The 16541-nt window shown below is 38.1% G+C and overlaps 1 protein-coding gene across 1 annotated transcript in view; it reads left to right on the forward strand.

Moving 5' to 3' along the window:
* Myo1b (myosin IB) overlaps window positions 1–16541 on the forward strand; it is a 170254-nt gene that overhangs the window by 69431 nt on the left and 84282 nt on the right. The window contains exon 4 of the mRNA XM_090354504.1: window positions 10118–10212. Coding sequence (XP_090210630.1) covers window positions 10118–10212 — 95 coding nt within the window. The remainder of the gene's footprint in view (window positions 1–10117; window positions 10213–16541) is intronic.

The following is a 16541-nucleotide window of genomic DNA, read 5'->3' on the forward strand; positions in this document are numbered from 1 at the left end:
CAGTCCGTTTCCCTTTCTGCATAATAACATACAAACAGATACTCTGTGGTGTATTTACAGTGCTCTCTATGTATATGTGTGTGTCTGTGTATGTGTTGGTATGCAAGCATTTCATTAGTTAGTTGAATTTTGCACCTACTCGATGAAACAACCGCTGAGCTAGTTCTCCTAAAAGTTAGTATGTTTGTGACATTAATTTTATCAGATCAGCAGCAAATTTTAACTCAGCTGGCTTTTTTGAGTCTTGCCCTGGGCACCTGCTGCATTCCAGATGCTGTACGGGGCACCGTGTAAACATTCCCTATACAGTCTCTTGGGATCTAAAGGACAAACCACAGCTTTGAGTTGATTACTTTTTCCTATTGTACTCTCCTTTTGTGGTGCATTTGTTTTTCTTAAACTTAGGTGATATATACCTGAGGTTTAACTTCACATGCCATCTCTACCCAGTGCCTCTGTGATAAGCATGGCCAATGTTCCTGCACCACTGTAGTATATGGTGCCAGATAAGGTCTCCTAGCACAGTGCTGTCTGCTGTGTGTGGCTGTCCTGGGTCTTGTCCTTGTACTGCTGTGGCGCTGTGAGTTCTCCATTATTGCATTCTCTCTACATGGCTAGGTGTTCAGGGCCCATGGTTTACATTAGTTTTTGGGGGGTTGTTGTTGTTAGCCTGCTAGGTTGACTTCACTATATAGTTGAAATCATTTGAGATATGGATGCATGTTAGTTCAGAATGTGTGGTTCAGAGTTAGATAAAGCAGAGGACATTATTAAACTAAAGTTCTTGATAGTCTCGACACTGATGAACTCTGTGAAGCAAAAGGGTCCATCCAGCCATTACAGATAATGGGCAGAAAACAGTCCTGGTTAAATTTATTTCCACAGCTACTTGTAGCTAGGCTAAATGGTTAGACTGCACCTATATGCCAAGAATATTTTTCTAAATCTGAGGAGCCCAGGACTAGTGGCTCACATCTGTAATCCTACCTACTTTAGGAGGCTGAGATGTGGAGGACTGAGAATCAGTGCTAACCTAGGCAGAAAAGACCATAAGACTCTGAAAAATAGGAGGTCTGACTCAAGTAGCATACTGCCAGCAGAGCAAGTAAGCCGAATGAACATGACGCCTTGAGTTCAAATTGAAGTACTACCAAAATTTTAGGAAAGAATCTGTAACTTCACTAATTGTTTATGTTGAGCCTCCATTTGCTATAGATGGGAGAGGTGCAGTAACACAAAGCAGGGAGACTGGGATAGGAAAATAGTCCATTTAGGAGTTCTTAATTAATTGTTTCTTAATTAATGCTTCTAGATTGGATGGAGTTGCAAATAGAATGCCAAGGTGTTTTGACAGTCCAGCCCCCTAGGGGTTGAATAAGGATTTTGACATACATTCAGGAATATGGACTAGTTTTTGCTAGTGTGGCCCATTTATCTCTACCTCTATGCCTTATCTCTCTACCTCTTCATTTTCTTCACTTAGGACATCAGGATTCTTCTCATACCAGCATACAAACTGTCAGACCTAGTGATGCTTTTTGGTTGTTTGTTTTTGTTAATGTTTTGTTTGTTTTGGTCCTTGTTAGGCAAATTTTGTACCATCTGAACCAGCCCTTTGTACTTCAGTTATTTTTTTCAGGTGCTTTCTGCCAGGTCCAATCAGTTAGAAATTGGTTCCTTCTACTTAGGCTTCCCATATAGGTGGTATGCCAGGTACACACTGCCACAGCTGGTTTGTCCGTCGAGTTGGGATCTTGCTAACTTTTTGCTTACACTGGCCTCAGACCAAGATCCTCCTGATCTCTGCCTCAGGTAGTGGTTGTTAGTGGCGGGAGCTGCTGTGCCTGGCTAGGTGGTTCCTTCTAAGACTTAAAATCAGCAGGGAAAATCTGGGAACAAACAGGGTTAGCATTCTGAGGACTTGAAATTCTTCTTTTTTACCTTAGTAATGAATATAATGTTTACGTTCAAAGTTAAGTCAGAAAGGTGACTGGGAAGATAGATCTTTGCTGTGACTTCTGGAATATGTATTTTTCGGATATACTTACTTATCATAAAGACATCAAATTTGACTATAAAATTGTTTGGACACAACCGTTTGAACAAAATTAGTTTTAAAGCATGTTGTTAGGAATGTTTGGTTGTATTTACGTTTAGCTGAAAACACTGTTTTTTAGACTCAAGTATAATTATTTTAATGAGAGTTGAGTAATAAAGGATGATTGTTTGAATTCCTTTGTTCAAAGAGATCCTAAAAATACCTTGATGGTTTATTGAATTTGGATTAATAGCCCCACTTGTCTATATGTTCTTTTCTTCAAATCAGGTCTGTTTTGTTCATTTCTGGGCAGGGGAAATAACCTAATTTCCTCCCAGCTCTTTGCTTCCTCTCAGCCTTGTTTTTTTTTTTTAAATTTACACTAGGGTACCGATTTTGCAGCTCTCATTGACATATCTTTCAGTAATTTTTTTCCTTTTCGGAGTGTTTTTAATATTTGGCTGACTCCCTTTTTCTGGAAAAGCTGAGTGTCTTTCCTGTTTGATTTTGAGCTTGTAAAGGGCTTGGAGGGCCCTTTCCTGGGGACCCTTGCCCCTCCACGTGCATAGCCTCCACATGCAGGCCCTCCTGCTACATGCTCTTCTGTTTCAAAGTCTGAAGGAGTGAGTCAAGGGAGTAGGAGCTATCTATGCTCCATTAATTTGTGAGATAAAGCCCATTGTAGCAAAGACTGACAGAGATGTGCAATTATTCTGTGCTTTGTGTACCCTAAGCCAAGCCTAAGCAGGCCACTGTGGGGTTTTCCTGATGTGATTTCTTTGTCCCTCTGGCATTTCTGAGTACTATTTTCTTTGCAGCATTTGAAGTTTTCATCAGGAAGTCCTAAGAAGTACAAGGATTACTACCAAATTCCACAGAGCAACTTCCAGGCCCTGAAGGCAGATGTTTCCTTCTTATGGTCTTCATATCTTAAGCCTAGTCCTTTTCCTTCCTGGGATAACTCACTCTCTTTAAAACCCTTATCTGCTTCCTAATGTCTGTTTCCAGTACCTGGTTTTTTAGTCTTGACAGCCACTTACAGCTACTCCTTGACTCAGTCTACCTTCACATCTGTTTCAGAGAAAGGAAGGGTATTCATTCTGTTGAGTCTTGGAGTCTCAGCCAGTCTGTAGAGACATGGCACACTTGAGGGTCTCTCCATTATGATTTTGATATTGACCAAGTTTGTGAGGGTGGAGCAGTAGAACTTGGCTGTGCCCCCTATCACAAGACAGTTACAAAGAAGATTGCCTATTAAGTTTTGGGCTATTTTCTGTAACTTGCTTATAAACTTCTAAAAAAAAGAGCTTTGCCTATTTAATGCTGAACCAGATCGTTTTATTGTTGATGGGGCGTTAACATCATTGTTTGACATACGGCATATGTGAAGCATCTTGCTTATGCAAAATGGATATTATGATTCTGTTCCAAATTGTAGCACTTGACTGCTAAGATTAAAATATATCTCTATATAGAGATATAGATATTTATATATCTGTATCTATATCTATATATCTCGAGTGACCTATTAAAAAACTGAGACTTGACAAACATTGAGTTTGATCCAGGCTTCTGTGAATACACTGAGGAGAGGGTCTGTTTTTTGAAAACCATTAATAGTTCAAAGGAGGAAGAAACATTTTTATGTTTGTTTGTCATATCCTGTTTTAAAGCCTGACTTTTGAGCTTTAAATGTTTTACTATTATCATTCCAGAAACAGATGTCATCTTCAAATGGTTCACCCCAATGATATTATTTCTATTTTGTGGCCAGTAAAAACAAGCCTCTGGTTAATGAGCCTAGAGAAAGCAATGTGGTAACTTTCATATATATAAGATGAACATCAAGATTAAATGCTGAATGGCTTGGAGGTATATCTCAAGTGGTAGAGTACCTGCCTAACAGATGGGGAAGTCCTAAGTTCAGACCTCAGTACCGTAGATAAAATGGGAATTAAAGGTTAATAGAATATTCTTAGAAGAACTGAAGATCATTTTAAAGACAAAGTCTTACATGTTATATCTCATGTTGTGGCCTGGTATATTTCTTATATTGTTCCTGTAACTAGGGATTTCTTCAAGTTTGGATGTAGGGGAAGAAAGTACAGTGCCTTTAAAAAAAAAACTAGTTATTTTTGCATGTTTTAAGTACAATTCCTGCAGATAACATACAGTGAAATCTTGCTTTAATATCCATGTTGACATCTTAGTTGGCATACATTAACATTTAATGTACTTATATGGGTAACCTAGTTTACTACTTATTTTCTGTTCTCTTTGTTCCTTCTTTCCCACCATCTTTTGGAGTATTATTATCTTAATTTTTTTTTTTTGCCAGTCCTGGGGCTTGAACTCAGGACCTGAGTCTTGTTTGCCCAAGGTTAGCACCCTGCCACTAGAGTCACAGTGTCACTTCCAGTCTTTTCTGTTTATGTAGTACTGAAGAATTGAACCCAGGGCTTCATGCATGCAAGGCAAGCACTCTATCCCTAAGCCACATTCCCATCCCTCTTTAAAAATTTTTATGATTGTTTTTTTTAATTTGAAACTTAAGATTTTTTTCATTATTTTGGTCATATTATTTTAGTGACCATTTAGAGCTTTTAAAATACACAGCCTTGCATCTTTAGAGTTCATGAAGTTAATATTGTATGACTTGATTTAAACTGTAGAAACCTTGCAATGGTTAAGTCTACATGCCGTCCATCTTTTCTTATCCTTTATATTTGTTTTCATGTCTTTCCTTTTTACATCTGAGGGTCAAATTTGCCCATCTTTTACTTGTGCTGAAAAAGTTTGACTTTTGTTCTTCATTTTCTCTTGCTCTGAAACTTAGATTGCTAGGAATGTTACCAGTGGTGTGGCTACAAGAAATCACAGGATAAAAGGACAGAGAACTATAATGCCTTTGTCCCAAGTTTTCTTATATGATGTAATAGAATGGCTATCTGGTGGGATTTAATGTTTGTACTTTCCAAGTGCACAGATGTTTTTGAATTAAGAATTTGAGATAATTATAGATGTAAAGATATCTACAAAGTATTTTACAAGGGAGGCCAAGTTAGTAACTCTCCTTAAAGAACAAAATAACTAAGTGTCTCCTTTCCTTTGTTTTTTAAGTCCCTTAGTCCCTGACTGGGTTTAAAGCTAAGTTAAAAGTGGTAAAGTATATGGACACATTTTTTGGTTACTCAGTTTAGAAACAGTTAATTTTTAGAACTGGACTGTTCATTTTAGGAGGGAGGAGAAAAAGTGGAGATTTGTAGATGAGAATTTTGAGATGGCGCTATTTCAAGAGGACTGAGTGCAGAAGGGGAATTCCCTGACTTCATTTAAAAAGTCCTCTAGGAATCAGGATGCCATTTTGAAAGCTTGGGGGGGAAAAAAAGTTTGGAAATAAAATAGGTAGAATCAGTTATCTGAGTTCAGGAGAGTTTGTGTTCTGAAAAAGAGCGCCAATGAAAAGTTCTCAGAAATGGTCTAGATTGCTCCAGTGACTCATTAGGGCTAAGCTGTAGAGGCTGGAGCATACATGGGTGCACTGGGGGCTGGAGAGCTTTGGGCAGTGGTGGTGGTTGCTGTACTTAAGGATTGCCAATATCTTTTCTGCTTTGTGTTTGAGGTGAAGCAAACTTAGCAAGGAAATGGCAGGGTGGAAAACGGAATTTGGGGAGAGAGACGCCCTGCTATTGCCTGTGATGACCATGCAGGCAGAACCACTGTGATTAACACTCAGAGCAGAAATAAGGTGGAAGAGGAGCATAAGTACCAGCTGGGCAGTTTTGAGCATGCAACCCAAAATTCTACCCTGACAGAAAATAACAGATGAGTCCCAAGCTAACCTTCTAAAACTAAAAGTATTTGGAAGTAAGTGATATTGGGCACAGTGTGGTTCAGTGAACAGCCATGTAGCTGATCTCAAAATAAAGGGGGAATCTAGCATGTACACGTCGGGCTGACCTGGAGCTTAACTAGACGACATGCTCTTGATGTGGTGCCACAGAAACCATGCCCCCCCCCGTATGTTATCGTCATTTTAGTATAATTAACCACTCATTTCTCTGTGTGAGGAAATAACAATGCTGACATGGTCACAAAATAATGAGAAGCACATGTGTCATAACTGGTTTTAACTAAAAACTTTTCTAAAGATTTATTTAGGTTCCTTAATTATAGAGAGGCTTGAAGGACTGGCATGTGGTTTCAGTTTGTAGTTAAAAATGTTGGGGTTTAGGGATGGGTACTTATTCATGTTGCCAGAGAGGAAGAGAAGAAGATCCAGAAGAGGGCTGTGTACTTAAGACCCAACCCTTTGATCATTAAAAAACAAGTCAAGTGTAAAAGGTAAGTATGATGACATTTTTACAGTACTTGAGATGGGTGTGTCACTAGCACAAGCCAACATTCCCAGTGCTAAAACTTTCAGTCAGTCTCTAGAGTCCTGAAACAATAAATAATCTCTTTCAGTCTTTTCTCTTAGGTTAAAATTATCTTTCCATTAGATGAATCAAGCCCTATCTTTGGGGATAGTGGCTAAACACAGTTGCCCACTTGTATCAATGGATGCAACAAACCTCAGATAAAATAATACTAGGAAAAAATGTGTCTGTACTGACATAAGTAGATGTTTTTGTCATTGTTTTTAAACAGAATATAGAATTCCAGCTGTTTACGTAGCATTGACTCTAAGGAGAGATAATTTAAAGTATATAGGGAGATGGGTGTTGGTGAAGGAGACGCTGTACGATCTTATAAAAGAAATTTGACAACTTGAGAGACTTGGGGAAGGTGTTGAGACAAGCACCATGGATACTGAGTAATGACTGTATTTCAATCTAGACCTACAAGATAAAAACAAGTGTTCAACTTTAATTTATATTGTACTATTTATATTGTACTATTTTAATTTAAATTGTACAATTTATATTGTACTATGTGTATGCTGTGTGTGTGTGTGTGTGTGTGTGTGTGTGTCTGTGTGTCTGTGTGTCTGTGTGTGTGTAGTGGGGAGGAGAAATTGATTTAGGTTTGAAGCAACTTTCTATTACTTTGGATCCAGTATTGGTACAAATATAAATTTAGTCCTAGCATTATGAACAAAGGCTTGCTTTAAATGATCCATGAAGAGTTCAAAAATGTGTATGGCCAGAAAACTTCATTGTACATAGTGTAATATACTTTCTTGCATTTCTTGCAAGTAATAGTAGTAGTAGTAATAATAACAATAATAATAATAAAAGGGGAGAGGGAATGGAAGGAGGTACAATTCTTATTAAAGAATTAAACAAGTGTTTTCCAAATTCTTTTCATGATTATGGAAGAAATGAATTTTTGAATGTTTCATAAAACTCATTCCAAGAGTGCCTTTGCTCTCTGCTTGAAGAGAATCCACTTAATCATCTATTCATTCATGTCTAGGTATTGATTACATTTTATGCTTGTAGTTCTGTGGGAAATACAGAGATAACAGATATTTGGATAGAAAACCCATGCCCTAGAAGAGCTTGTGTTCTTATTTATTTTTTTATTTTTTTATCTATTTATTTATTGCCTGTCCTGGGCTTGAGCTCAGGGCCTGAACACTGTCACTGGGCTTTCTCAAGTCTAGAACTCTACTACTTTGAGCCACAGCACCATTTCCAGTTTTCTAGTGGTTAGTTGGAGATAGTGTCATGCTCAGGCTAGTCTTGAACCTGTATCCTCAGATCTCAGCCTCCTGAGCAGCTAGGATTACAGATGTGAGCCATTAGTGCCTGGTGGTATTTTTTTTTAAATTATATTTCCTTCTAGGTATGTCTTTCCTTCCTTGTATTCATATAGTCATTCAACGAATGCACTTAGAATGTACTTGTACCTGCAAGTATGAGTTATAAGCCAAGATCTCACTCCTCTAACATCTTACAGTAGTCAAGGCAGAAGATAAGATATGCTAACAGATGTCTCCAAGAGAACTTGATGAAAAGGGGGAAGATGTGATTCATGGTGTTTCTGGGTTCAAGTTATGACCCTCCTGAGAAAGTGGTCAGTAGTCATAAGCTTCTCATGTCCCCTTTTCAGGATGGTTTCCTTTCAGTAGGTTATCATTTAAGGTGAAGTTTTGTATTGAGTAGTAAATTTGATTAAGAATACCAGGATACCTCTTTTCAGCTCCTGGCCCATTCATGGTGTCCAGTGAACAAATGACAGTGTTAAACCTTTGTATGCCTTCTAAAGACAAGCAGACTTCCTTAACTGGTGTAGACATCCCTTGTGGTCTATTGGGCCAAGGTTAAACAGACTCCCTACCTCTGGACCACGCACTCTCACAGGCTCCTTTGTGACCAAGCCAAAATGCAGGAACGCTGTGTACTGGTAGTGATTAATCCTGGGCCCACTGTTCATACTGGCATTTCTTCATGCCCTTAGTTTGTGTTTAGGGACTGTTCTGGTACATGATAAATGCGACTGTTCTTCGTTGTAATTACTATCTGACCTCCATGTTCAAAGTTCCCTGTTTATAGTCCTATGATGTCGCTTCTGTCACCTCTTTTCTTAATTTGGATCTGCCTGTCTGTCTGCAGCTTGTCTCTTGATCTTTTCTTTGTCTTGCTTTCTAGTAATAGGAAACTATTGGTAGCCTACCTGCCTCCTTGATGTTTTAGCTTTTCTACCTCAAAGCCCCTTGTCTTGCAAATTCATTTGTTTTGCCACCTTTTCCCTCTTGAGGTTCCTGTCCTATTCTGGGGTGCTTTTTATGCCCCTTTCCCCCCAGTACTGGGAATTAAGCATGATAGGCAAGCTCTCTGCCACTTGAGCTCTCTATCAGTTCTTTTATTTTTGTTGTTTTGATTAATCAGTTAATTTTTTAGTGCTAGTCTTGGCACCTGTACCCAGGGTTTATTGTCTCTTAGGCTTTTCACTCAAAGCTGGCACTCTGACATTTGAGCCATAACTCCACTTCTGGCTTTTTCATGGGTAATTGAAGGTGAGAGTTTCACACACTTTTCTGCCCAGGCTGGCTTTCAACTATAATCCTCAGATCTCAGTTTCCTGAGTATCTAGGGTTACAGATGCAAGCCACCAGTGCTTAGCTCTTTATTTTTTATTCGTTTTAGAGATGGGGCTCCTAACTTTCTAGGCTGACCTTAAATTTATCAATACTCATAGTAGCCAAGTGTGGTTGTATGCCATATGCCTTACTACGCCAGATGTCTTATCATTAATCTTAGTGTGTTGACTAACCATTTCTTTTTGTTTACTTGTTGTTTTGTTTCTTCTCATGACAGAGGCTATAATCTCATCTTATTCTTGTTGTATACTAAATCCTTAATTGGTACTTGATAATAAAAAAAAGGGAATTTACCTACTTCAACATTATCACACTGCCCAAACTTTTTTCAATTCACTTTAGCAAGGATAGTTTATGAGTGCATTTTAAGGAGGGGAGGGGCAGCAGGAGGAGTGGCTTGCCTGCCCTCACAGGGAACCTCTTCCATTTGCTAGGTAGGGTGAGACCCTGTGGAGTTTGGGATAGAGTAGAGCCACAACAAACCCAATTGTGACTTAGGTGTCTTATCAGTTCATCATTTGTTCTAAAGACAGTGACTTTCTGTTTTGCTTCTTGATTAGACGATCAGCTATTTGGTAGTTGATCGTATTTTCTAAGGTGTGGAAAGATTGTCTTCATTATTCTGTTTACTAGTAGTTGTTCCCTTGTTATATTGTGACTCCAGTGAACATTATATAGAAAACATCTGAGCAGTCTCAACATTTTTCATTTGTGGACCTGTTTTCCCATTGGCCCTGGAAGTTACCTAGATTTTTAATACAAAGAGCCACAATGAAGCTTACATTAGGAGTGTAATAAGGTATTGTAATTTTGTTAATAGAAAATGTAAGGGAAGAAGTAATGTGGACAACAAAGCAGGGCTTTATTGAATTATGATGTATTTTAAAACTTAGAAAGAACTAAACTGTAATACTTTGTCCATTCTCCAAAGCAAATCAGAATCTCTCTTTAAAGAATAAAGAGTTATATCTGATAAGGACATACTAACAACTGAATGCTAACGAATTTTTTTCTCCCATTCTCTCCTGCAGCTTTGCCCTATCAGATGAAGCATACAGATCCCTTCGAGATCAAGATAAAGACCAGTGTATCCTCATTACTGGGGAAAGTGGAGCAGGAAAAACAGGTGAGGCCCCCACCAGACAAGCTGGCCGTCTGTAGAAGTAAATGTTGCACAGAATGACAGCCATGCAGGCAATTGAGGTCTCAACAGCCACACATATTGTCATAGGCCCCCAGTGAACTCTAAATTTGCAGGAGTCTGGGACATACATAGTCAGACAGTGTTTAGTGTAGACTGGCCTCTGAAGGGAAGGACAGGGTACCATCAGAGTCCCAACTAATGTGTTGCCTAGTGCTGGATTTGAGGCCTTTCTAATGCATCACAGCTTTTCCTTTCCTTGAAGATTTCAAAGCCTCTGTGCTTTATAGAGTTAGATCACTTCTCCAGACTTCTCCAGCTTTGGGAAGCTATACGTCTACCTTATCTCAGCTAAAAAAGTAAGAAAAGGCATCAGGCATATACTAATCTCCCACGAGTGTCCATCTAATGCTTTTAAAGGATTGAGAATTCTGTGTGGTTTTTTTCTTTACAAAAGAACACATGAAAACCGTGAAAGGTTTTTCTTTTCCCCTCTTCCCTGTCATACAACATCTTTTTACAGCCAATATTTGATTATTTAGATTTTTTTTTTTAACTTGTGGGAACTTGAGGCAGACATGCATCTCTGGGACACTGCTTTATCCCCTTCTTGTCACACTGACCAGTCTTGTCATGTGAAACAGATTTTGTTCTTAGAATCCAGGCAGCTTCCTGTTTGTCTCCAAGCTGACATTGTGTGGCAAACTACACAAAAGTTTAAAATATAGTTGTCCTTTTTTTGGTGTGGAGGGGAAAGACTTTCATACCCTTAAAATAATCATATGTCTTCATTTTGCATTCTGACTTAAGAGCTACTTGTTTACTTGGCTTGGCAATACCTGATTACCATTTTCAAAATCAAGAAAGAATCAGTCTAGGCAAATTAAAAATTAGAAATGCCTCTCACCAGAGGCATTTATAGTTTGTTTTTGATGTCAACCAGACCACCTGTTTGCTTCTGATAGCTTCCTTTTCATTCTCGCTGGGAAGAAGACTTGAAAATATTCCCAAACCTCTTAAGTTCTTTAGTGTTTTTTTTTTCTTGAACCTTCTTCATGACTAATGCTATATGTTTTTCTGATTGTATCAATTTGTTCCTAAGTGAGTCATGAGAAGTGGGTTGTGATCACTGGTTTGCTTGGTTCTGGCTAGCTCTTCATCTGCCTTGGAGCATATGTTCCAAGAAGGCAGAATGTCCACTAATTAGCCCTGTTCTGCACAATGTTTTCCTTCTCAGAACTGTTCACCATACCTCCTGCTCCTGGAGCCTGAGTCTTATCACCCGGTGGGCTCATAGATCCTCCTTACTGAAAATCTGAGCGGAGGTGGCTGGTGCTGTTTCACAGCATTTGGGTTTATGCTTTCTAGAAAAAAATAGTCCCAAATACCTCAATGCCTCTTCGTAGCTGTTTGTCTTTTCGTGTAGTTTCCTCTTCTTATTTTCCCTGCTCAGTAGCTTGCTGTACCCCAGCCACCACTTGAAATCTTTTCTATCAGGTTTCCTGGATTTTATCCTTCCAAGGTCCCTTTGTTCTCTGCTAAGCAATGGAGGGTTGCCTGACAGGGCTGCCATTCTGCCTGCAGCACACAAGGGTTAGATGCTGCTTCAGGAAGAGGCTGGGAGGAGTGTTACTCTAGAAAGCAGGACTGTTATTTGCTGGAGAGATCCTGGGTTACCTCCCTTCCCAGCTGTGGCTGAATACTAGCAAAATGAAATAAAAGATGTAGAAAACATAAGTCCTAATATTTCCTCTTAGTTTCAACAGACAAAACAAACTTTCAAATTGTTATAACTTATAAAAGCCTCCTCTTGTAAGTAGACTCAATAGTGTGTGGATTAGCCAGCCTTGAGCCATTGTGGTGGCTTGAAGTATTTGTGTAATTACTGAGGTATTATGCTTCTTAGAGCTCTTCAGGAACTATATTCCTGGGTGCTTTACTCATCCAGCATTCCTGAACCTCTTACCATGGGAGTCAGATATTATTCCTAATATCTGTCACTCCTTGGTGGCTGTTGCCTTTTTGTTGTTGTTGTTGGCTGTGGGCCTGAGTGCTGTCCCTGAGCTCTTTAGCTCAAGGCTACCACTCTACTCCTTGAGCCACAGTACCACTTCCAGTTTTTTAGTGGTTAGCTGGAGATAAGAGTCTCAAGGACTTTAGTGCCCTGGCTGGCTTTGAGCCCTGATCCTCAGATCTCAGCCTCCTGAGTAGCTAGGATTACAGGTGTGAGCTACCATGCCTGCTGGCTGTTATCTTGGAGCTCCTCCTCTTTTCAGCATCTCCTACCACTCAGTCTGCAAAGATACACTGGCATTTTACTCAATTGTTCCATCTTTTTCTACATCTTTTTCTTCTTTGAATGAAGATTGGCTTTAGATTTTAAGTTTCCACTAAGACTCGAAAGCTGAGTAAAGTGTTGCTCCAAGGGAGATAAAATGAGGAAAATAATGTAGACATTGTATTACCAAGGAAAATAATGTAGACATTGTATTATCAGGACTTTGGAGAAGGGGGTTTCACCTCAACTCTTGAGGAAATAAGGAAGCCAGGCTGCTTTTCAAATGTTACATCATCTTATTCTCAAATTTAACTGTTTTATTTTTGAGTTCATGTAGTTATTAACATTTTGTGTTAGTAAATAAATGTGAAAAGTAAGTAAGTGGAATGAGAACTGACATTTACTGAGAATCTAGAATGTGCTATGTGTATCTCTTTCCATTTAGAATCTGTACTTCACAGTTTATAAAGAAGCATGGTATGTGTCAGTGGGCTTATTTTATATGAAGTAATTAATTTAACTAGGTCATTAAGCCCTCTTTTCCCCCACACAGATGGTGATGTGATTGGTCTTAAACATTGGAGACACTCTTAAGCTGGGGGGTTATATAACATGGGCACTTAGGGAGAAGCGTGAACTCTGTGAGTCCTTTGGGGTGTTATTTAATTCATCACTGCTGTGCTAAATAAAAAATTCATCATGCCTCATAAAAGTGCCCAAGTATTTCTAGGCAGTGAACTCACAATTCACCACCGTGGATACAGATAATTTGTGGCAGAGTATTCAAGCATGGCTAGGGGGGCAGGGAGACAGAGCATGAGGGAGCCATCAGAGTTACATTCTTCCAAATATGTTGGAATAAATCTCTGTGCCTGAGAGAGGATCCTGACATATGAAAACATGATAAATTATTTAGTTTCGAACTTTATGGTTACATCAGTTTCTAGGAACTCATCAGCTGTCTGCTAAAAGAGTTTTTGCAGCTTGCCTAACTCATTAAGACCTTTAGATCTAAACCCCACATGACCTTGTCCTACTTTATGTCTTTGATAGTTCTCTGACTGTCAATGACAGAGATGCCATTGATTTACTGTAGCCTAAACACAGATGAGTGTTGCACTCCACTGAAAATATCCATATTGAAGCAGAATAGCTAGGTTGATTCAAGGCCAAAATATAGCAAGCGTCTGGGTTTTGCTTTGATTTGTTTTGTTTTTTCTCTTCTCCAGGTAGGAAAGAGCCACATGTTTTATATGAGTTACCAGACATTCTGTAGTGCTCTTTTATAAGTAGGGGACATGAAATTTTATTTCAATGAAAATATCACTCATTGTAGCAAGGCTACATTGCCTATTGGAAAATCTAGGTTTTTATGTTTTCTGGTTTAGAACAGTTGCTGGCTGCCTGCCCTGTCAATTTGGATATACTATGGATATATTCTGTTGCAGCCTTGTGGACTTAGGACTGCTAAAAAGGCTGTTCTATGACATGACTTATTTCATTTTACACAAGCATGGCCTGATTGATAAAAACATTCTTACTTTCGTGTCTAAACCACCAGAAATGCTATGCTTGGCCCTTTGAAGAACTTATGTATATTACCTTAATGACACAGGCAGATAAATCAGTATTGTGTAGCTTTTTTCTATATGCAGTATGACATTGATGACGGTGTTTATCTGCATCTGACACACATGCTCTTGCATGCGTTTGTGAATAAATACCTAGAAACCTGTTGACTTCTAGATTTATTTGAATTGCTGAAAATCAGCTCAAAATAAACATTGGTTATTGCTATTTTTTCTCAACCCAGTGATGGAATTCACTTAACATGCAGACTTTTTTTTTGCTCTTCTAGAAGTGAGACTTCCAAGCTTTTGTCCCAGACCAATACCTTTCATTGAAACAATTTGTTTTCCCTTGTCATTTACATACTGCTATTTCAAACTGCTTTCTCTGTTTAAAATTATGTTTTTATTATGTAAAACTTATGTGACAATGTATAGTTCATTTATTATTCAAAGAAAAGTACCAGAAAATGCAGATTTAAATTGCTTGTTTTTATCCTTACAAGATGCTGAAACCTCCGAAAGCATAAGCTCTTATCTGGATCTCTTTTTCATTCTTGGTAAAAATTCATTCTGAGCTAGATATTTTTAATAAGCATTTCAGTAGTGGTCATTTGTCCATTGGTTCAGAATACATGTTGAAACTTGTGTTCTCCCATTTTCTGATGAGAAGAGAGTTTAACCTGAAAGACTTAATATTTTGTTTAACTGCTTGCAGATTTTAAGATTTAAGTAAGTAATAACCAGAACTATATGATACTTAAATTAATCTGTGAGTTAGAGAAAGCAATGACTATTAACAGCATAACTATTAACAGCTTGTTTGTTTGTTTGTTTGTTTATTCATTGTTGGTCATGGGGCCTGAACTCAGCCTGGGCACTGTCCCTGAGCTCTTCAGCTCAAGGCTAATGCCCTCCTCTTGAGCCAAGCCCCACTTCCCGTTTTCTAGAGGTTAATTGGAGACAACAGTCTCAGATCCTTTTGTGCCCCTGGCTGGCTTTGAACCTTGATCCTCAGATCTCAGCCTCCATAGTAGCCACTGTGCTTGGCTCAATTTTAAATACTATTTATGCTTAATAGTCAATGTAGTATAGAACCTAGATTTTGAAATATGGAGGATGATCATCAATTCTTGATTCTCTTCAAAAATATAGTTTCTATTTATATAGCTATTTGACTTGTATAAACATATAAATATTTGAATTGAGTTCCAAATTTATTTGAACTTAAATACTGAAGAGATAAAAGGAAATGAAGTAGAAATCCTCATGAGATAACCATAATTTCCTGTCACCAGTTTGGAGAAATACCATGAAAACATTCAACTGTGTTGGACTCAGAATTCATTCTTACTATAATTAGTCATTTCTCTAAAGTAGTATCTGCCTCAGGAAGTCCCTAAGTTATCAAGTATATCAAGAAAAAAAATTGTCTCTTATAGACAGGGCGGATTTGTTTGAATTTTTTTTTTTTGCCAGTGATGTTGCTCAGCTTTTTTGATCATAACTAGTGCTCAACCATGTGAGCCACACCTCCAGCCTGTCCTTTAGCTGGTTAATTGAAAATGGAATATTGCAAACTTTTCTGCTCAGGATGGCTTTAGACCATAATCCTCTTTCTCTCAGCCTCCTGACTAGTTAGGGTTTATAGGCACAAATCACCAGTTCCTGGTTTAAACATTTCTTTTTAATGGTCTCCTTACCCTCAGCTTCCAAAATGTGAATCATTAAAATGAATCCATTAACTAAATTCTGAACATAGTCAATTCTTTTTTTTTTCTTTTTTTATTTCAATGCATAGTTACAGTTATATTCGTCAGATAGAAGGTGTATTACTTCTCACACATTGATATCCCTTCTTATTTTTTTTGTCCCCATTTCCCTCCTCCCCTTATTTTCCCCCTCCTATTTCAAATAAACAAGTAAACATCTATATAATATACCTGGTAACAAAGTGGGATACTCTCACAATATGTGATTAACCAAAGGGCAACACAAGAGAAGAGAGAAAAACATAATACATTAAGAATAACAGTCACTTATAATTAAGCTCTTGTTTCCATGTGCTGGAGATCTATTAATTTGGCCTCATCCTATAAGGCCTTATGAATCTAGGGTTTGAGCTATTGTAATCCTCTGCCAGGAGAGTTCTAGATGTGCACTAATTATTATAGATGAGGGAAACCATTGAGCCTATGTTCCTTTGGGTCTGGCCTACTTCACTTAATATGAAGATAGTGAATTCTAAACAATGTGAACATTAAAAAAAACTTTAATAATTTGGAAATAAATTGTTTAAATAACTTTAACTATGTTCTTGAGTTATATTTGAAAATTGTATTTCATTTATTTCAGTTGATAGAAATGACCTCTAATTTCAATTAAAATAATCAAACCATTTTTATGTATCAGAAGATATTTTCAGTTTATATAAGTTTAATTGTCTGATTCAAATCCCAAGATGTCTG

The sequence above is a fragment of the Megascapheus bottae genome, chromosome 21 (genome assembly GCF_031878675.1).
Source record: "Megascapheus bottae isolate mThoBot1 chromosome 21, mThoBot2.hap1, whole genome shotgun sequence".
NCBI lineage: Eukaryota > Metazoa > Chordata > Mammalia > Rodentia > Geomyidae > Megascapheus > Megascapheus bottae.